The sequence below is a fragment of the Ciconia boyciana genome, chromosome 3 (genome assembly GCF_034638445.1).
Source record: "Ciconia boyciana chromosome 3, ASM3463844v1, whole genome shotgun sequence".
In the NCBI taxonomy this organism is placed as follows: domain Eukaryota; kingdom Metazoa; phylum Chordata; class Aves; order Ciconiiformes; family Ciconiidae; genus Ciconia; species Ciconia boyciana.
The window spans coordinates 103343383-103361121 of record NC_132936.1 but is presented as its reverse complement, the minus strand read 5'-3'; the positions used below and the strand labels follow the sequence as shown (position 1 = coordinate 103361121).

The following is a 17739-nucleotide window of genomic DNA, read 5'->3' as shown; positions in this document are numbered from 1 at the left end:
TCTAAGGGAATGCCCTTGTATTATTGATTGCTTTGGCCTTCCTAGGAATCAAATGGAGAAAAAAATATATGAATTAAGCTGTCTTTAATGTCACTCTCCTGCTGTTTTGGTGTCTGTATCTCTAACACTACACTACTCAACATGACCATCTTAACTACGTTTTCTAACTCCTGTGCAAGTGAATTCAAATGTGAAGAGAGCACTCTTCTTTTTCCTTTTGTATTCTTTTCTTCTGTCCATCTACAACTGTTACTGATTTCATTATTGAAAGATGAGAGGCATTAACAGGGGTTTGATTAGCTCATGCGTCCATTTCTTCTTTTGATTTTTTTAATTTAAGATTATGCTTTGATGCTCTAGTGTCTCAGAAATGTGTGAGTACAGTATATCTAGATGTTTTCTCATAGTTGCACTTCAGTATTCTAACATAAGATTACCCTTGTTGACTGGTATTGAGGGCTATCTTGACATACTGCTAGAAGTGCCAGGAATCTGCTCAGTTTGCAAAAATACTTAAATTACAAATCAATTCACAAATCATTTCACATCAAGTGAAAGGTTAAAATGGCTGTTGGTTCATCAGTATGAAAATCTTCAGTTGATTGGGTTTTGTCCTCCTTAAGTAGTGTCAGTAAGAAAAAACATGCTGAAGGAAAGAAATGCTAAAGTGAAACTTTGTGTCTGGGCAGGAATTTTATTGCTAGATAACTGTATGTAAATATTTGCATAGAACTCTTGCTAAAATTACCATCAATGCAAATCCTGTGTTCATTCTTCTTTTAATTGGGTTATGCTAAATATGTCTGCAAAGTATCTTTGAGATATTCTTGGCAGAAGTGTAGATACTTCGATTTGTTCCCTTTTTAGCAGTTACACAAAAGGTATTACACTATTCCCAATAATAACCTTATCTCAGATCAGCAAATGATCTTAGAAACAAATGATGAAAGTCAGACATTTGTTTGCTTGATCATGGTAACACAAAGTTTCTAGAAACTTTGTTTTCTTAGCATGTGGTTAACATTTATGACTGTTCAGACATTTTTCACTTATTTACTTCTGCAGTCTTAATTGGGAGGAGGGTGGAAACAGTTCTCTAAATGCTTTTTTTTTATCCCCCTAGACGACAGTGTTTCTGACCTTAAATCCCATGATGTGTACTTCGTGTGTGTCTGAAAATAGCCATCAGTACATTTTAGCATTAAATCTGTTGTATTACTATATTAACTTGAACATAAAAGCATCTTAAGAATGCTCAATGTTCCTAGTGCCATAGTGCACTCTTAATTTTGTAATAATTCTTGATAAGTTTCTCACTGTGCCCATTTCAAGCTGAAAGGTACCAAAATATAGTTAATTTTTATTAAACAATTAACATAAGCCACATGACAAAATTTGTTACCTTTTAATTATATGCCTACTTTTAGTGTTTGTTTCTGTAATAGACATGAAAGAGCACATTTATAGAAAAAAATGAGTCTCTTAACAGTCCTTTTACATTTCTGTTTGGTTTAATCTTGCATTTCTTCATGATCATTGTTTTTCCTGATTTTGCTGTGATTTATTTCTGTAGGATGTTGGGCAGCATGGCATCTATTATTCCAGAAAGGAAGAATGCACATCACAATATTCGTCAAAGTTTGGATTCCCATGATAATGTGGAAGTTGAAGCTGCTATATTTGCTGCTGCCAACTTTTCTGCACAATCAAAGTAAGATGTAATTTATTTCATTTTTTCATATTACAGAGAATGGAAACTCCATTAACACTGGCATTCACAAAACTTAATATTTTATTCTGTAGTGCTAGCCATGTCATTTATAGCAAAACACTTAATTATGTGCAATAACAGTATTGTTAAGTAATCTGAATACAAGTTTAACAGAAATTCTTTTTCTTTTTTTTTTCCTAAAATACTAATGGAAAGCTCATAAATATGGAAACGCAAAGTGGAATAGCAGCTTTAATCAAGGATTATTTTACAGAAGTTATATTAGGCAACTAAATGTAGTGCTGCTTAGTCAGTTTGACACATTTTTGAAAGATTCCATTTTATCATTTGATCATGCCCATGTGCAGGGGTTCTAAAATGACTTAGGTCTTGGCAAGCACTCTTTTGTAAAAGTTTTTATTGTTAAAATGCAACATTTGGTAGTTCAGTTGATTTTTCTTTTTAGTTATTTATTTCTTTTTCATTTCACCTGGTACTTTGTCTTTTCTCTACAGGGATTTTGCTGCAGGAATATGTAATAAAATCAGTGAGATGATTCAAGGTACATATGTATATTGAATGATAAAGGGGAAAAGCTCTTAATTTCTCTGAGAATTCTTTATTATCCATATGTAAATATCAGATATCAGAATACTGTTGCCCTTATCCTCAAATGATTCCAGTTTTTAAATTAGGTAACCAATAATCTAATGTCTGGCTCTTGTGTCCTCTTAAAATCCAAGTTTTCAAAACACCTGTTTGGTAAAGAATAAAAGCTCATCTATAGTACGATGAATGAACTTACATAGACTATTGCAGTTTTGCTTCAGATGAGTTAATATGTGTGTTACCTGCAGTGAAGCAAGGAGCAACCTTCTCAAAGAACCATGAAAGTGCTTGATACTGCTGTGGTTATCCTGCTAGCTACTAGATGAGCTATTTGAAGCTAATGCAAGTGTCTGCACAATCTGCATTCAGCAGTGGTAGCAGTGCAGAGATATTGTGTGCCTCAGTACTGCCAAAAGCCAGTACAAAGGACTAACACTCTGCCTATGTCTCTCTCTTCCTTGTTGCAGGTTTAGCCACACCTGTGGACTTGAAACTGAAGTTGATCCCTATTCTACAGCACATGCATCATGATGCTAGCCTGGCCTCCAGCTCCAGGCAGCTCCTTCAGCAGCTGGTAACATCGTATCCTTCTACCAAGATGGTCATTGTTACTCTGCACACCTTTACTCTGCTTGCTGCTTCTTCCTTGGTTGACATTCCTAAACAGGTAATTCTTCCTAATTAATTGCTTCAATTTAAAGTACAAAGTACATTTATAAAACCTCAGATTTTAGCTGATGCTGAAAATAAATTGTGATGGGTATGCTAGGGCAGTTGCTTCTATGTGCTATTGTCTGGTTTCAGCTGGGATAGTTAATTTTCTTCCTAGTGGCTGGTATAGTGCTGTGGTTTGGATTTTAGTATGAGAATAATGTTGATAACACACTGTTTTAGTTGTTGCTAAGTAGTGCTTACACTAGTCAAGGATTTTTCAGCTTCCCATGCTCTGCTGGGTGGGAGGGGGCACAGCCAAGACAGTTGATCCAAACTGGTCAAAGGGCTATTCCATACCATATGATGTCATGCTCAGTATATAAACTGGGGGGAAGTTGGCTGGGAGGCAGCAATCACTGCTCGGGGACTGGCTGGGTGTCAGTCGGTAGGTGGTGAGCGGTTGTATCACTTGTTTTTTCCTGGGTTTTGTTCTTCTCTCGCTCTGTTGTTGTTTTCCTTCTCATTACAATTTTTTTTCCCAATTATTAAACTGTTCTTATCTCAACCCATGAGTTTTCTTACTTTTGCTCTTTTGATTCTCTCCCCCATCCCACGGGGGCGGGGAGGGTGAGTGAGCAGCTGTGTGGGACTTAATTGCCAACTGGGGCTAAACCACAACAGCTATAGAGAAAGAATACCCTGAAAACTGCTGCTGCTTTCATCTTTTTTGCCCTCTCTGGTCCCATTTCCAGATAACCCCATCAAACACAGGGACACTTCTTTACAGATTATAACCTGTCTTTCTTTAAATCAACTGGCTTTGAAATCAGCTAGGATCAATCAGCATTTAGGAAAGCAAACACCTTGACTTCTTCTGAAAAGAGTTCATCTTACCTGTAGAACCCGAAGCCAGGCTTCACTTTTCACTGCTGTATATTCTCTTGGGTCGTGGGTGTGCCTTTTGCCTTCCTTGCATGCAAGCAAATGAATATTTCAATAGCATAGAGTGCATTTAAAAATGTATTTCTTGAAGAACTCTGAGGAATTTCAATCTGTTGCTATAATTTAGGACTATAAACCAAGTTGTGGGAAAGCAGCGATGGAAAAATACAATGCTTTTATGTTCTGATAATGTGCTTTGTGGACATGATTTATATAGCAGGTCTAAATACAATGACATTTGAGATTCATCTAACTAATCCTTGTAAAGTAGTCATGAAAGTTATTTGCTTTCTTTCAATCCTGTACGGCTATGGAAGGCTGGTGTCTTACTGTTAGACTAATAGCATTGATCTGTCTGAAACTTCTTTTTGGTATGGCTGATTTCTGTATTTCAGAGGATGCTTTTGATAGTACTGAATCTAAGCCAACTAAAACAACATTAGAACACTTGATGTGCTTTTTTTTTTATGGCAGTAAGCATGGTGCTTTAGGCAGTATTTCTGCAACACAAAAGCCAACGCTGCTTAAAAGTGATGTAGCCAGGGTGGGGATGGAGAGCAAAACCATGGCCAGCATGTTCATGCTTTTTCATATGCTGGCTATTCTATCTCTGTAAATTTGCAGGAAATGAACACAACAAAGGACATGCAGTTAAGTGTCACTTAACTTGAGATAAATACTTCAGAGGGGGTGGGTAGGGGTTGTTTGGTTGGTTTTTTGGGGTTGTTTTTGGCAACTAATGAGACACATAAGGTATGTTGGTGTTGCTGTCTGTTAACTGCAGATCATGCAGACACCCAAATTAGCATCAAATGCCCAGAATACTTGCTAGTAGCGTAATCATGACAGTATAAAGTGTTTACTGAGCTTCTCGGGGATGTTTTATGGTGTTTCTGTGACTGCCGAAACACGTCTCAAGGCTTCTCAGGTATGCAAGGTGATGTAGAGAAGGGTGCATGAACCACGAGAGCAGGATGGTAGAAATTGGCTGTCAGACCGTTTTAGCTTGCCATGGCATCACAGCCACATTGCCTTATTGAAGGCAATCAATAAGGCAATCACAGATAAGGCAAGTTAGTTTTGGCTGAGTATGCTCAAAATTTCTTCACAAGTATTTTTGAAAATACTTCCTTCTAGTAGCATCTCTCTTAAACAATGGCTTTACTTTGTTGCAGATCCAGCTTTTATTGCAATACTTGAAGAGTGACCCCAGGAAGGCTGTGAAGAGGCTTGCAATCCAAGATTTAAAGTTGTTGGCCAACAAGACACCACATACATGGAGCAGAGAAAATATTCAGGTTTAAACATTTTTAAGCTAAAGTTTATTATGAAACTTTGCAATTAGTTGTAGAATTCTTTCCAGAAGAACAATTTGGGAGGTAAAGAAAGGAAAAACATACATCTCCATATCCTTAAGTTAAGTTACTCTGCTAAGCAGAGTAGCCATGTATTAATGAACAGTTGAAGTAGTATAGCTGAGGAAAGGCATATGTCTTGTAGTAGGCCTTTTTACAGTAAGGAAATAACTTTTTCTATCTGAAAAACTCATCTAAGATAATAGACATGAGAGCTGAATGTTTACATTAATCTTACGATACTGAGCATGTATTAATGCTGTCATGTAACACGGAGTCTCGCTGAAATTAGTCCAAGCATGTCATCTGGTAAGGTATACTTGAAAGGACAAATGTAACTTTGACTTAATTTCTTAGGATTAATGTCTCATTTTCCATAGTATCCTTGTGACTCCTGTTGTATGAATGAGACCCTAGAAGGTGTTCATAGTGCGTCTGTGTTATTTGGGGAAACAGTTGTTGTATTGTAGATAGTATTGCTGCTTTCTTCCAATCGCAGTTGCATATGAACATTTTTTTCTCCTTGTCTTTCCCTTTTTCTGTTAGAAATGACTATGGGAAAGTAAGTATTTCAAGAACTTTATAGCACAGGCTTATAGCTCTACTTTTCTGGGTGGTCTTTGTTTTTACTACTCTTGGAAGCTACTCTCGCTATATGCTGTTGGAGCATAAGGCAGCTGGGAGGACAAACTATGTGGATTTTTGTTAATTGTGAGAAATAAAGCATGTTTTGCTTTGTCTCCAATTGTTAGATAAAATGATTTGGAGTGTGCAGAGGTTTTTATTTTAGTGAACTGCTTTATTCTTCATTGACTGGAGCTTGTTACTGCATGCTGGATGGCATGCAGTTGTAATAAGAGTTTTTCTGACTTCTAAAATATATAGTCAACATTTTGAGTTGGGCGAATCTTTTCCATATGTTTAAATGACTTGGTAATATTTATACAACAGGGACTGGAACAGACCCTCCTTTTCTCATGGCAAAACCTGCTTCTTGTACCTTTTTACCAACAAGAGTTTCAGCAGTGTTAACTTCTTGAGTGTTTTGGGACTGTCTGTGTAGGTAAGATAGGAGGCTTGGTCTGTGAATTGTGGAGACTTCACTGACTTCCAGACATCAGCTTTAGAAGCTGTTCCTGTTGATGCTTAGAGCAGTCCTCCCACTGACTGTGGAGGTAACAAGCAGTCTGCAGTCCATCCTTCTAATTCTTTTGTGTTCCTGGCTTTCTTCATAGTTACTGTTTCAAATATGCGCTGTGAGTGGTGATCTAATAGCACTAGACTAAAACATCAGTGTCTTGGGAGACATCAAGACTCATTTTCAACCCTAATCATTGTATCATCTTCTGTCTGTTGATGCCATGCTATTCAGTGGATTAGCAAAATACTACATTGGTACAAATTACAAATTTATTTAGAATTTAACCCTTGCACCATACGAGAACATACATATGTCTGGTAAGAACACTATTTGGGGTTTTTATTTGTTCTGTGGAACTAATTCTGTGTTGTTGTTTTTCTTTATTCAGTTACTGGATGTTATAATTCAGCTTTGGCACTCTCTGAGGCAGAATATACTTACATTTTCCATTTGTCTCTCATGTTGCTTTCTCATGTTGACTAAAAAAGCCTCCAAAACCAGTGAATGACTACATTGTGGACTGTGTTGGCATAATAAATCTGAGAACAATGTGAATTTTAAGAGTTATTCCAATCTAGATGTGATAAGGCCTGAAGAGATCTGGCAAAAGGCACAAAAGTGTGAAAGCAGCTCTACTACAAATGAGTTAAAAAATAAAATACGCTTTAAAATGTTTCTCGAGAAACTTAAACTGTATTCTGTTGGACACCGGGGCTGGTAAAGGGAATGACACTTGAAACTTTGTTCTTCAGGGATGTATACTTACATAAAACTCTGCAGATTGTTATAAGGCAAAATAATCCATATACCTCTAAGACTGGAGAATTGTCTTAATCTTTTGCAATATTTGATGAATGGGATCCGATAATATTTTTGCCACTGATTTTTAATTAATAAATGATCTATAATTGGTGTTTCCTAGCATATGAGACACACTGTGACTTTTCTGCAAGCCATGTCCTCAGTCTACTAAAACAGATGCTTCAGGAAACAACTTCTGACTTTTGATTTCAGCATAGTATTTTCTGTGGAAAAATCTTGACTCTCAACTTTTCACAGGCAAGTGCAACTAAATGTTTAATACAGATAGCTCATGGAACTTCCTTCCCTCTGTATCTTTTCTCCTGCTAATCTTTAGGCACTCTGTGAATCTGCTCTTCACACTCCTTATGACAGCTTGAAACTGGGCATGCTATCTGTTCTTTCCACGTTATCGGGGACCATTGCCATTAAACAGTACTTCAGCAGTGTGCCAGGTAAGATGACTATCTTTGGCATTTCTAATGGGTTGGCTATATACTGATAATCAGTTTCATCTAAACACTTTGTAGCATATTCTTAAACTGTTTTTGCACTTCAGAACATTAGCTGAGAGTCAGACTGTGTTCATTGTATGTAAACTTAAAATGGGATACTGTATACCTATGAATAGTCATGCTCTAAGATTTTGTTCTGGATTTTGTGGGTAATATGCTATATGAAAGGGTTTTTTACCTTTGGTCTTCAACTTTTCTTCATAAAATGAAGAAATTTAATGCCTCTCAAATGGCTGACCTGCATTCTGCTTAAGGTGCTTTGAAACCATGGATTTGCATACTTTTTGAGTGGCATGGAGACTTAATGGTGTGAGAGTGGGCTGGCATGTTACCCTGGCGTAGTGAAGCTATGCCACCCTTGTGGGAATGACCTGCTTCAGTATCAGGTGAACCTTTCTGCCTTGTGACTATATTCGGGAGAAACAGAGTAGACATTTTGAAGTGATTCAAGGTATCTTGTTCTTAAAATGGTGATCGTACTGGTTTCTTTTTTCTTCTTGAAAGCCAGACTGCCCTAATGAGTATTATAAGCCCAACTACATGGGCTGCAGAGATGGAGAAAAATAGTACATCCTCTTCAGTCATTCTGGCATGGCATGTCTTAATTATTAATATGCTCACCAGCTTTTTTTAATCACATATAATATTTCTTAAGGCAATACTTGTCTGAGTTCCTGAAACATCAGCCTTCAGACCCAAATATTCTTTCTCATATATGTCTAACTTATGTAGTGTTCAGGAATGGAGGGAGAGCCTCTGTTTGTGTGTGGAGAGAGAGAAATGTTTTCGTCCTGTCCTTTAAACATATGGAAAAAAATTAATCCTAAGTCAATATAGATGTTTTGCAGAAATGTACTTGAAAAGATCTGTGGTGTAATTATGGACTGTGCTGTTTTATGTCTTGTTTGCCTTGTCTTTATTTAGGCACAGCAGCTACAACAGCGAGATCATTTGATTTGGTAAAACTAGCACAGGAGTGCTGTTACCATAATAACCGTGGTATTGCAGCTCATGGTGTGAGAATTCTGACTAATATATCAGCCTCTTGTCAGGAAAAAGGTAAATGAAAGCAAGGACAATGAAATGTGTCTGTTTACAGTCAGGCTTATGCACTTAACACATATTAACTGGTCTTGTCTGTGAACCTGTCTGTAAATCTGTGATCCTTCATGCTGGTTAGGGAGAATAGGAACTATAATCTAGTAGAAAATATTCTGTATGATTTTGTGAATGGTTGGGAAGATTCCATCTTTGTCTAATTTAGAGAAAATTAATGGGCACAGTAGAACTCATGCTAAATAAATGCTTGTCTTACCTTTACTGTAAGACTAGTGAATTGTCTGTCAACCTTTGAAAACTCTTAGTACAAAGTCTGTTGCAAATGAATAACAAGGCATCTAGAAGTCTTAGTCCAGAGATTTATGCACACTCTACGAATGTCACAGTTGGTGTGATTGCTGAATAGTTACCTGAGACTTGGAATGGCAGGATTGTTTCTAATCAAAATAAGGTAAGGCAAAAGTATTAGAAAGATACTTATCTGTCACGACTGCAACACCAGTGCAAGTGTTACACCAGTTATGGTCAGAAAACGTAACAGGGAACTAACTTACTCTGTTTTTTCTTTTCTTAGATCTTCTGCCTTTGGAGCAAGATGCAGTTTTTGGCTTAGAATCTCTTCTTGTTCTTTGTAGTCAAGATGACAGTCCAGGAGCTCAGGCAACCTTAAAGGTGACAGTATTGTTGTCTTTCCCTAGCACAGCTGTAAGTCATAGTAATAGCTTGTATAACAGAAAGGCTGGTGTGCACCAGGTTCTTTCTGGTGGAAGCATAACATATTGGGAGGAAATGAAGATTTTTCTATGTTTTGCCCATAATCAGAGTTCAGAGCAGTAGGGAAACTGAGCACAACTATAGTGGAACTCCTCTCATTTCTAGAGTAAGTTGACTGTTGGGGGGGGGGGGGGGGGAATGCATTCCTCTCAGAGGAACAGCTGTAATAAAACATGAACTTGAATGTGGGGTGGAGGTGTCTCTGGAGGACGAAGAGAATCTTAGAGAGAACCTGCTTTTTGGAGATGGGGATGCAATGTACGTGATTACAAGACTCTTATAAACTATTATTTTTATTTTCCCACTTCATAAGCTGCTACCATTAATTTTATCTAGTTAGCTACCTGTAAAGGCTGGCAGTATGAGAAAGAAGATTATAGTTTTTTAAATTTGTGATAGGTTTTTGTGCTGTGAGCTAGGGACAGAGGCTTGGGCTCTCAGAAAAATCTCATCTTTTGTAGAATACATGGTTCTGAAAATACAAGATCTTCTATATTTCTGCAATCATACTTGCAGATAAGTGTCTGGCTTTTTTATTTTTAAGTAGACATTGTGTTTATTGTATCTGTTGATTGTGTGAATTGCAGATCACGTTAACTTGTATGGTGAAGCTGGTCAAGTGCCGTCCTCACCTGAGCCAGTCAGTAGTTGAATCCCTGCTGACCCAGTTGCACAGTGCCCAGGATGCTGCTAGGATTCTCATGTGCCACTGTTTAGCAGCTATTGCCATGCAGCTGCCTGTCTTAGCAGATGGGATGCTAGGAGACCTAATGGACCTCTATAAATTAATTGGACTATCTACCACAGATAAAAAACAGGAACTCTTGGTAAGACCTCATTCTGGTGAATAGCCCTTGATGGATAAACTCTGTATAAACTACTGTGGATGGATTTCATTTAAAAAGGCAGCTAAGCCATTTGTTATGTCCAAGTTGATGTTATGTCCAGTCTATAACCTTATTTTTAGTTTTGCTTTAACTTTTGACTATGTATGTCGGTGTTCAATGTTGAAATCACATCTCATAGATGGAGCTGAACTATGCAGTGTATTCCATTACATTTTTCCAGCAGATGGCACTGCTTAGACAAACCTAGCTATTGAAATTATTGGGGTACCTGTGAAATAATGCTTATAGAAAAACAAAATGGCAGCTAGCTCAGTTTATGTATGGTTTTCTGACACACATGACTTTGAATATACTGTAAGAGATAAAAATGCCTTTATCACATCTATTTGGAAAGAAATTTGAATTTTAAGAAAGAAATTACAAGCTTCCCACTAATTCATTTGGAGCATTTGAAATATCTCAGTTAAAAACCACAGTAAAGATTCTTTAAATGAAAGTGACTTTAATCTACAAGAAATACTTGGGTTGCCATAACTACTTAAAAGATACATGACTGAGAAAAGTTCTTCAGTTAAAATATATATATAATCTTCTGTGTAGTTTTGAGTTCAAAATCAAGCAGATCATTTCTGGTAGTTTAGGAAACCGAACTGGCTTTTTTTTTTTCTTGTTTCGTTTAGTTCTTGAAATATAACCTTCTTCCTTACCCCTCCACTCTTCATTAGGTTTCTCTTGCCACAGTGATATTTGTTTCCAGTCAGAAAGCTTTATCTTCAGAAATAAAAACTGTTATCAAACAGCAGCTTGAGAATGCCTCTAATGGATGGACAGCCTACAGGATAGCCAGGCAGGCTTCCAGAATGGTAAGTGAAAATACCTGGAGGAAAATGGTTTGGCGTGGTTGGAAGGATGCTAGTGATTTCTTCGAACTGGAAAAAGAAAGTAAGGAAAATAGTAGGACTTGGGAGGAGGAAATGAATGGGGAGCAAGAAAAAAAAAAATTTCCCTCTTAATTCCCTGGAGTGCTGATTCAGATCTATGCTATTTAGGGCAATCATCCCATCAGGATGGTTTTTCACTTGTCTTTTTGAAGTATTTGAGAAGGAAGAAAGTATTGACCTGATACTTTCTCGAGCACATGCATAATAGTCTGCATTGTCTAGCTGTTCTTTAGAAGGTGATATAGGCCATCCTGATGTCTGCTTCTCTTTCTTCAATGTGAAGAAAGGAAGAAAAAGGTACTGTTTCCCTCTTCCCTTCAGTAAAGTCACAGCTGGGGTTAGAATTATATAGAAACCCTAGTACGAGATGCTGGGGTAATTTTAAACAGGTAAAGTACATATTGCAGAGGCGAGGACAGAGCATAGCACTGTTTTGGTAAATCAGTTGGGATTCTTGATTTTTAGCTCTGGGCTCACTTGATAGTTTTAAACCCAGTGTTTCTGTGGGGATGGAAGATATGTTTTCAGTAAAAAAATAAGTAAATTTTGATATTTGTAAATTTCTCATCTTGTCGAATTGTCTTGTGTAAATAAGTCCTATACCTTATACAGGCTGATATTTCCACAAAATAAGCATTTGTGCTTTTATTTATTGGTAGGATTGTCATGATCAAATGATTGGAAGAAATTTCACTATTTTTATTTTTAAAGTAAGAGTAGTTCTGGAGATGTTACTGCACTCATATTTGTTTTGTAGAAACCCACAGCCTTCTTTAGTGTCTCCTCTTAGAAACTTTCTTGTCATTACAGGGCAACCATGACATGGCCAGAGAACTGTATCAAAGCCTGCTGACTCAGGTGGCTTCAGAACACTTCTACTTCTGGCTGAACAGCTTGAAGGAGTTCTCCCATGCAGAACAGTGTCTGACAGGTTTGCAGGAGGACAACTATAGCTCAGCACTTTCTTGCATTGCTGAAGCTTTAAAATCCTATCACAAAGGAATAGCATCACTGACGGTTAGCACAAATCTACTTTAGTGATGATGTTTCTGTATACTGCGGCAGGTCTGTTTGGTTTCTGTTCTTAAACCTCTGAAAAGTTTTTAAAGATGTCTGACATCTGCCAGACTCTCTTTTTGAGAGGACTGCAGGGAAGAGCCAGCTGTAACACACTGCATCTTCAGAGAGAAGGTTCTGTAGTGTCATTAGCTAGATTTCTCTTTTTTTCTTTTCTTCTCCCCCCTCCACTTCCTGCCTTGATCAAATCATATGATATGTGACAGGTCTCTTAAAGGTACAGTACTTCACATTTTCCACTCCTTGTTGTGGATGAATAAACACTATTGTGATAGTCAAGCCCAGGAATTTGTCTAAATTGTTTGCTGTCTTCTCAAGATATGGAGAAGGATTTAATTGTCTTCCTCCCTTCTTCTGAGTTCATGTTGCCTTGTATTTGACAATGTGATTCTGTGGAATCCTAACAACAAGACAATACCAAGTTAGTAAGAGGAGGGAGGACAATTCAATATCATCAAATCAGCAGAATTCAGATGGTACCTGCTTTTATGCAAATACTTTCCACTTCTCTGAGGTGGTAAAAATAGCAAGAAGCTATGTGTGTGATGTCTGTGAATGTAAACAAAAAGACCATTAATGAGTATGGACCTTCAGTTCTTACTGTGAAGTTGCTTCTTAGTCAAAGACAATCCAGCTTCACGCAATACTTTCTTTCATATTTTAGTTTCCATAAGAAATCTACATACAGTTTTCTGTATGTCTTCTGAATGAGGCTGCTTTTTTTTAGTGTTTAATGAAGCTCAGATATTACTGCTTATTAATAAACTGTCCCTGAATAAGCAGGAAGGATGTAAATTTTACACCTTTGTCCTCAGAGAGGGCTCCATCGTTTCTGAAGTATTTAACTTGTTGGCTGAGTGAATAAGGCTTTTAATTCAACATTTCAAGATTTCTCTAACATTTAGAAGACATTGAGGGGGGGACCTCATCTAATCAGATGTTCATATTTAATACAGGCAAGAAAATAACTTGCTTAAATAGGTAATTCTGTGTTTCAGTAATTTAATTAGCCTTTCCCTAGAGTTTGGTTGTTTTTTCTGTTGAAGGATTCCTGTCCTCATCTCCTCTGCTGACTTCATTTCCTGCATGTTGCACATAGGTATTGCACCCAGAAAAGCACTTCCTTGTGGGTTATTGTGGTCTAGAGGAGTAAGTACAGGTTTTGGAGGGCTAGAGAAGAGGAAGTTGGGTTTTATTGCTGGCTGTTGCTGACTTGTTGCATCACTCTGGACAAATCCTAACCATGCTTGAGTGTATCAGCTGTAAAAGGAGCCACTCACTGCTTACACCTACAGAACTCAACATCTCAAAGCGGAGCCAAGTGCCATAAAGTGCACGATAGTCTTACTGCTGAAGACTTTTGCTGTCTCTTCCCTCTGACTTCAGCTTTACTGTTGCCGCTGTTTCAATGTAGAGCATGACTCAGCACTGTTGGTATTGCAGACCATTAGTGCGTATGATGAACCCTGTGTAGTTGTCCACTTTGTAGCTGGAAGACACTGTGCCGTAAATCTGTTGCAGATGTTCAGTCAGCCCAGTTTAGCAATTATGAAATATTCAGACAGTGTCTGATCTTGTCAGAAAATTTCTCAATTCCTTCTTGATTTACATGCAACTGTCCGTCTTGCATTGCTGTATGCAAAATGTTTTTTTCATGTGAGTTAGTCCACTTGAGGAAAAAAGTCCCATTACTTTATGGATGGGAGTGGGGGGCAGCGGGGAGGGCAAGGACTTGTCATAGAGCGTATCAGCCACAGTCCCCATCTGTCTCGCTGTGTACTTGCTTGTATAGTTAGCAAAGGTTTTGAATAGGGCCTGCTCTTTCTGGCACAGAACATATATCTCATTGGAAGCATTGTGCTTATTTTGCACTGGTGGTAATCTAGAGAAGATTAGAACTTGAACAAAGCACTAATATAATCATTGATTAAGTAGCACTAACTCCAAATATGTTGATAACAAGTGGTGGTGTTTGAAGAACTTGGCTGAGCCAAAGAACTCCTTCTGTAATTTTCAAAAAAGAATTGTAACTCATTTATTGCCCATGGCTGTATGGGTAGCAGATAAGGTAAATTGCAGTATTAATGAGACAAGCTTGTATTTCCATTTACAAGAATTGAGTCCAATTTGTGCTACTAAAAATGTCTGGATTTTTCTGATGTAAGTACTGGTACTTTACTCTCTATAAAAGCGTGTAGTCTCTAGAGCAATTACAGTGCAGAGAGATCTCTTCCACAGAGGGTTTTCTGAAACCACCCTTGCAAAAGAAACTGAACAATTTCCATTCCAAAGGGATTTTTTTTTTATGCCTTTGGAGAAGTGAAAGCAAAGTGGTAGCTAAGAGGGGCTGAATGGCTCAAGTGATGAAGTAGTCTTATTTCTTCAGTTGAAATCTAGCTCAATAGTTTAAAGTGGTTGCAATTGGCTGATGTTTCCTCACTTTAGTCAGTAGTGGGCCAGTTCTCAGACGACATGATGTTTTGTGAGAAACTAGTTTGCTGCTTTCCTGCCAGCAAAGAAATGGTTCTTAGTAAGGTTTTGGGATAGGTTATAACTTCTTGCTTCCAGAAGTGACCTTTTCTGTTGAGGAATAAGAAGCACTGGGGAAGACATGCATGAGTTTAACAGGCATCCATTCTCTAAGTAAGAGAAGGTCCCAGTGCTTTGTTTTGCAGATAGCTCCCCCCCCCTCCCCCCCGCCCCTTAAAGAAAAAAGTGTGCTCTTCTGAAAATCCAACAGTATAAGGAAAAATAAGTAGTGGATTTTTGGCTTAACCAGTATCAAATCTTGAGTGCTGCAATTTACCCCCTCCTGGGTGTCCTAAGCTGTCACAGATGCTTCGACAAGTCAGGTAAGCTCTTAGGGAGCAAAGTTTCACAGAACCATATTTTCTAAATAATAGCAGCGTGTCTACCCTCCTGGAGTTTTGTTATTTGCTGTTCTTAGTTGTCACTGAACTGTGTCTCTGCCTTCATCCAATGCAAGGTTCAGTGCCTTTGTAATGTTCCTGTCCATTTCACAGTTCCAAAAAAATCAAAGGTTATCACCCCCTTCCTCTTGCTGCAGATAACTTTAGCCAATTCTTTCTCTTTTGGCTGATGTAGAGAATTTCTTTTTCAGTCCTTTGTGTTTCTGTTTGCCTTCCAATTCAGTGTGCTCTTTGTTATGGTAAGGACTGTCTGGACTAATGTCATTTGAAGCCTAATGGCTTGGCCTTGGAAAAAGAGAAAATAGGTGCCCTAATAGCATTGTAACAGCTTAAGTCCCATTTGTTACAAGGGTGATACGCTTGAAATACGGCTTAGTAATTACCTAACTTCTGTGTCCTTCATATTCAGTGTGATTTAAATTGAGCAAATCTCTTAAATGTAGTTTTAAAAAAGCAGCTTTTAGAATTGAACTGAAGGGTTCAGTTGTCTGATGAGACAGTTCAGTGACATTGCAAAGTTAATTTGTCATGTTTGCTTTTGACCTAGATTGCCAACATTCCTATTACTGTGTTTCAGGCTGCTAGTACGCCACTTAATCCTCTGAGCTTTCAGTGTGGATTTGTGAAACTAAGGATTGACCTTCTGCAAGCTTTTTCTCAACTTATTTGTACCTGCAACAGCTTGAAAACAAGTCCACCACCAGCTATTGCCACAACGATTGCTATGACGTCAGGAAATGATCTCCAAAGGTGTGGGCGCATCTCTAACCAGGCATGTGTTCTTGTTCCACTCTTGTGCAGTTACGTTTATGACTCTGGTATGAATTTTGCTTCTCAGCAAACATATCTGACAAAAGAAAAGAAAAGTGGTAATTACGAGTTTTGCTAAATAGTGGGCCTTGGTTTTCACCTGTAGCTATAAAAATATCTGCCTGTAGCAGGCCATATTTTGAAGTTGAGCACGTACGTATGTTTTTCTCATACGTTCACGCGCACAGCTTCCAAGGATATGCATGTAGTAAGCCACTCAATACACAGTCAAACTTGCAGCACGACCTTTCACACCTTGTTTTGAAAACACCTCAGATACTGTGATTACACTAAGGAAGAATATATACTTTAGGATGATACTGCAACTCCTTTTGGTGAGTGTTGGCAACTGACTTGATACCATACAGAACACCAAGACAGTCGTCTTCTAAAATGCATGTAGGCTGTAAGAAGGAATCAGTGGGTGGTCTTTGAAAGACAACAGTTTGATTTACCAGTAGGGGATGGGAGAGGTTGTTGGTGGAGGTTTTTTGTTTTACTTTATTTTTAACCCCAGGAGGGTGTGTTGGTACAGGAAAAATCTGTTTAATGTGTGGATAATAGTCTGTCACTTTAGTGATTTTTATCTGTGTGAAGAAGCAAGAACTTTGTATGTTTTGCCAGAGTATGTTGTCTTATTCCTTCAGTGTTGTATGTTACAGTGTAGTGGTTTTCTGGATGTGTGGGGGTTTGTTTTGATTTGATTTTTTGAGTAGTAATTTTGTCTCTCTAGATGAAACACTCAATGGAGGAATTCCGAAACCTGGCTACACGGTATGGAGATCTGTATCAGTCATCTTTTGACGCAGACTCAGCAACTCTAAGGAATGTAGAACTGTATCCTCTTAAAAGTCTGAGAATTTGTCCACTTCTCATGTGGACAGCATGAAGCTTAACGATCCCCTCCTATGAAGACTGGCACAAAGTCATTTTGAAGCGGTTAGTAACATAAAAATTAGGTACCAATTGCTTAAAACCTATTTGGAAATAAACATTGCCATAACTATTGTTTGGAATTACTACATAACATTACAAATTATGACACAAAAATTGCAACTGCATAAAACTTGGGATTTCCCTAGTTCTTGCTCTATGTTTACTAAAGGAGTAATGACCGTAGGATTACTTTACAAAAGCTAGAGAAAGTGGAAAAGGAAAGGAAAAGTGCCAGTAAGTGTACTACATTTCTTGTTTTAGGTGCCAACTTTGTAAGTCTTTTAACTCCTTAGTATTAATACCAGACAACAGCAGAGCTGCCTGTTGATTTCACACGCGATAGAAGCCCTGATTTTGGATCCAGAATCTGCAAGGTAGGTTTGATAGTTAACTTTCTACTCCTTTGCTATTTACTTCTAAATCCTTGGGGCTTTACGCCTAGGAATTCAAAGAATGTTCAGAAAGTTTCTCAGTAGACCCTTGTAATTCTGCTGTGAGCAGGCTTGAGGACCTGTTGCTGCTGTGCTATACCTGGCAGGCTAGGGACTGTGTTTCGGGTTCTGCACTTTATACTGATTTTGCTCTTGAGAGCACTACACTGGACTGGTCTTAAATATAGACTTGCATTAAAATAAA

General features: G+C 38.0%; 1 protein-coding gene across 1 annotated transcript in view; it reads left to right on the top strand.

Moving 5' to 3' along the window:
• The window catches only part of INTS7 (integrator complex subunit 7), a 42346-nt gene that overhangs the window by 2065 nt on the left and 22542 nt on the right, over nt 1-17739 (top strand). Inside the window, exons 4-16 of the mRNA XM_072856884.1 lie at nt 1574-1711; nt 2227-2273; nt 2788-2987; nt 5092-5214; nt 7551-7668; nt 8653-8787; nt 9362-9459; nt 10149-10388; nt 11135-11272; nt 12161-12367; nt 15935-16129; nt 16901-17004; nt 17409-17477. Coding sequence (XP_072712985.1) covers nt 1574-1711; nt 2227-2273; nt 2788-2987; nt 5092-5214; nt 7551-7668; nt 8653-8787; nt 9362-9459; nt 10149-10388; nt 11135-11272; nt 12161-12367; nt 15935-16129; nt 16901-17004; nt 17409-17477 — 1812 coding nt within the window. The remainder of the gene's footprint in view (nt 1-1573; nt 1712-2226; nt 2274-2787; nt 2988-5091; nt 5215-7550; nt 7669-8652; nt 8788-9361; nt 9460-10148; nt 10389-11134; nt 11273-12160; nt 12368-15934; nt 16130-16900; nt 17005-17408; nt 17478-17739) is intronic.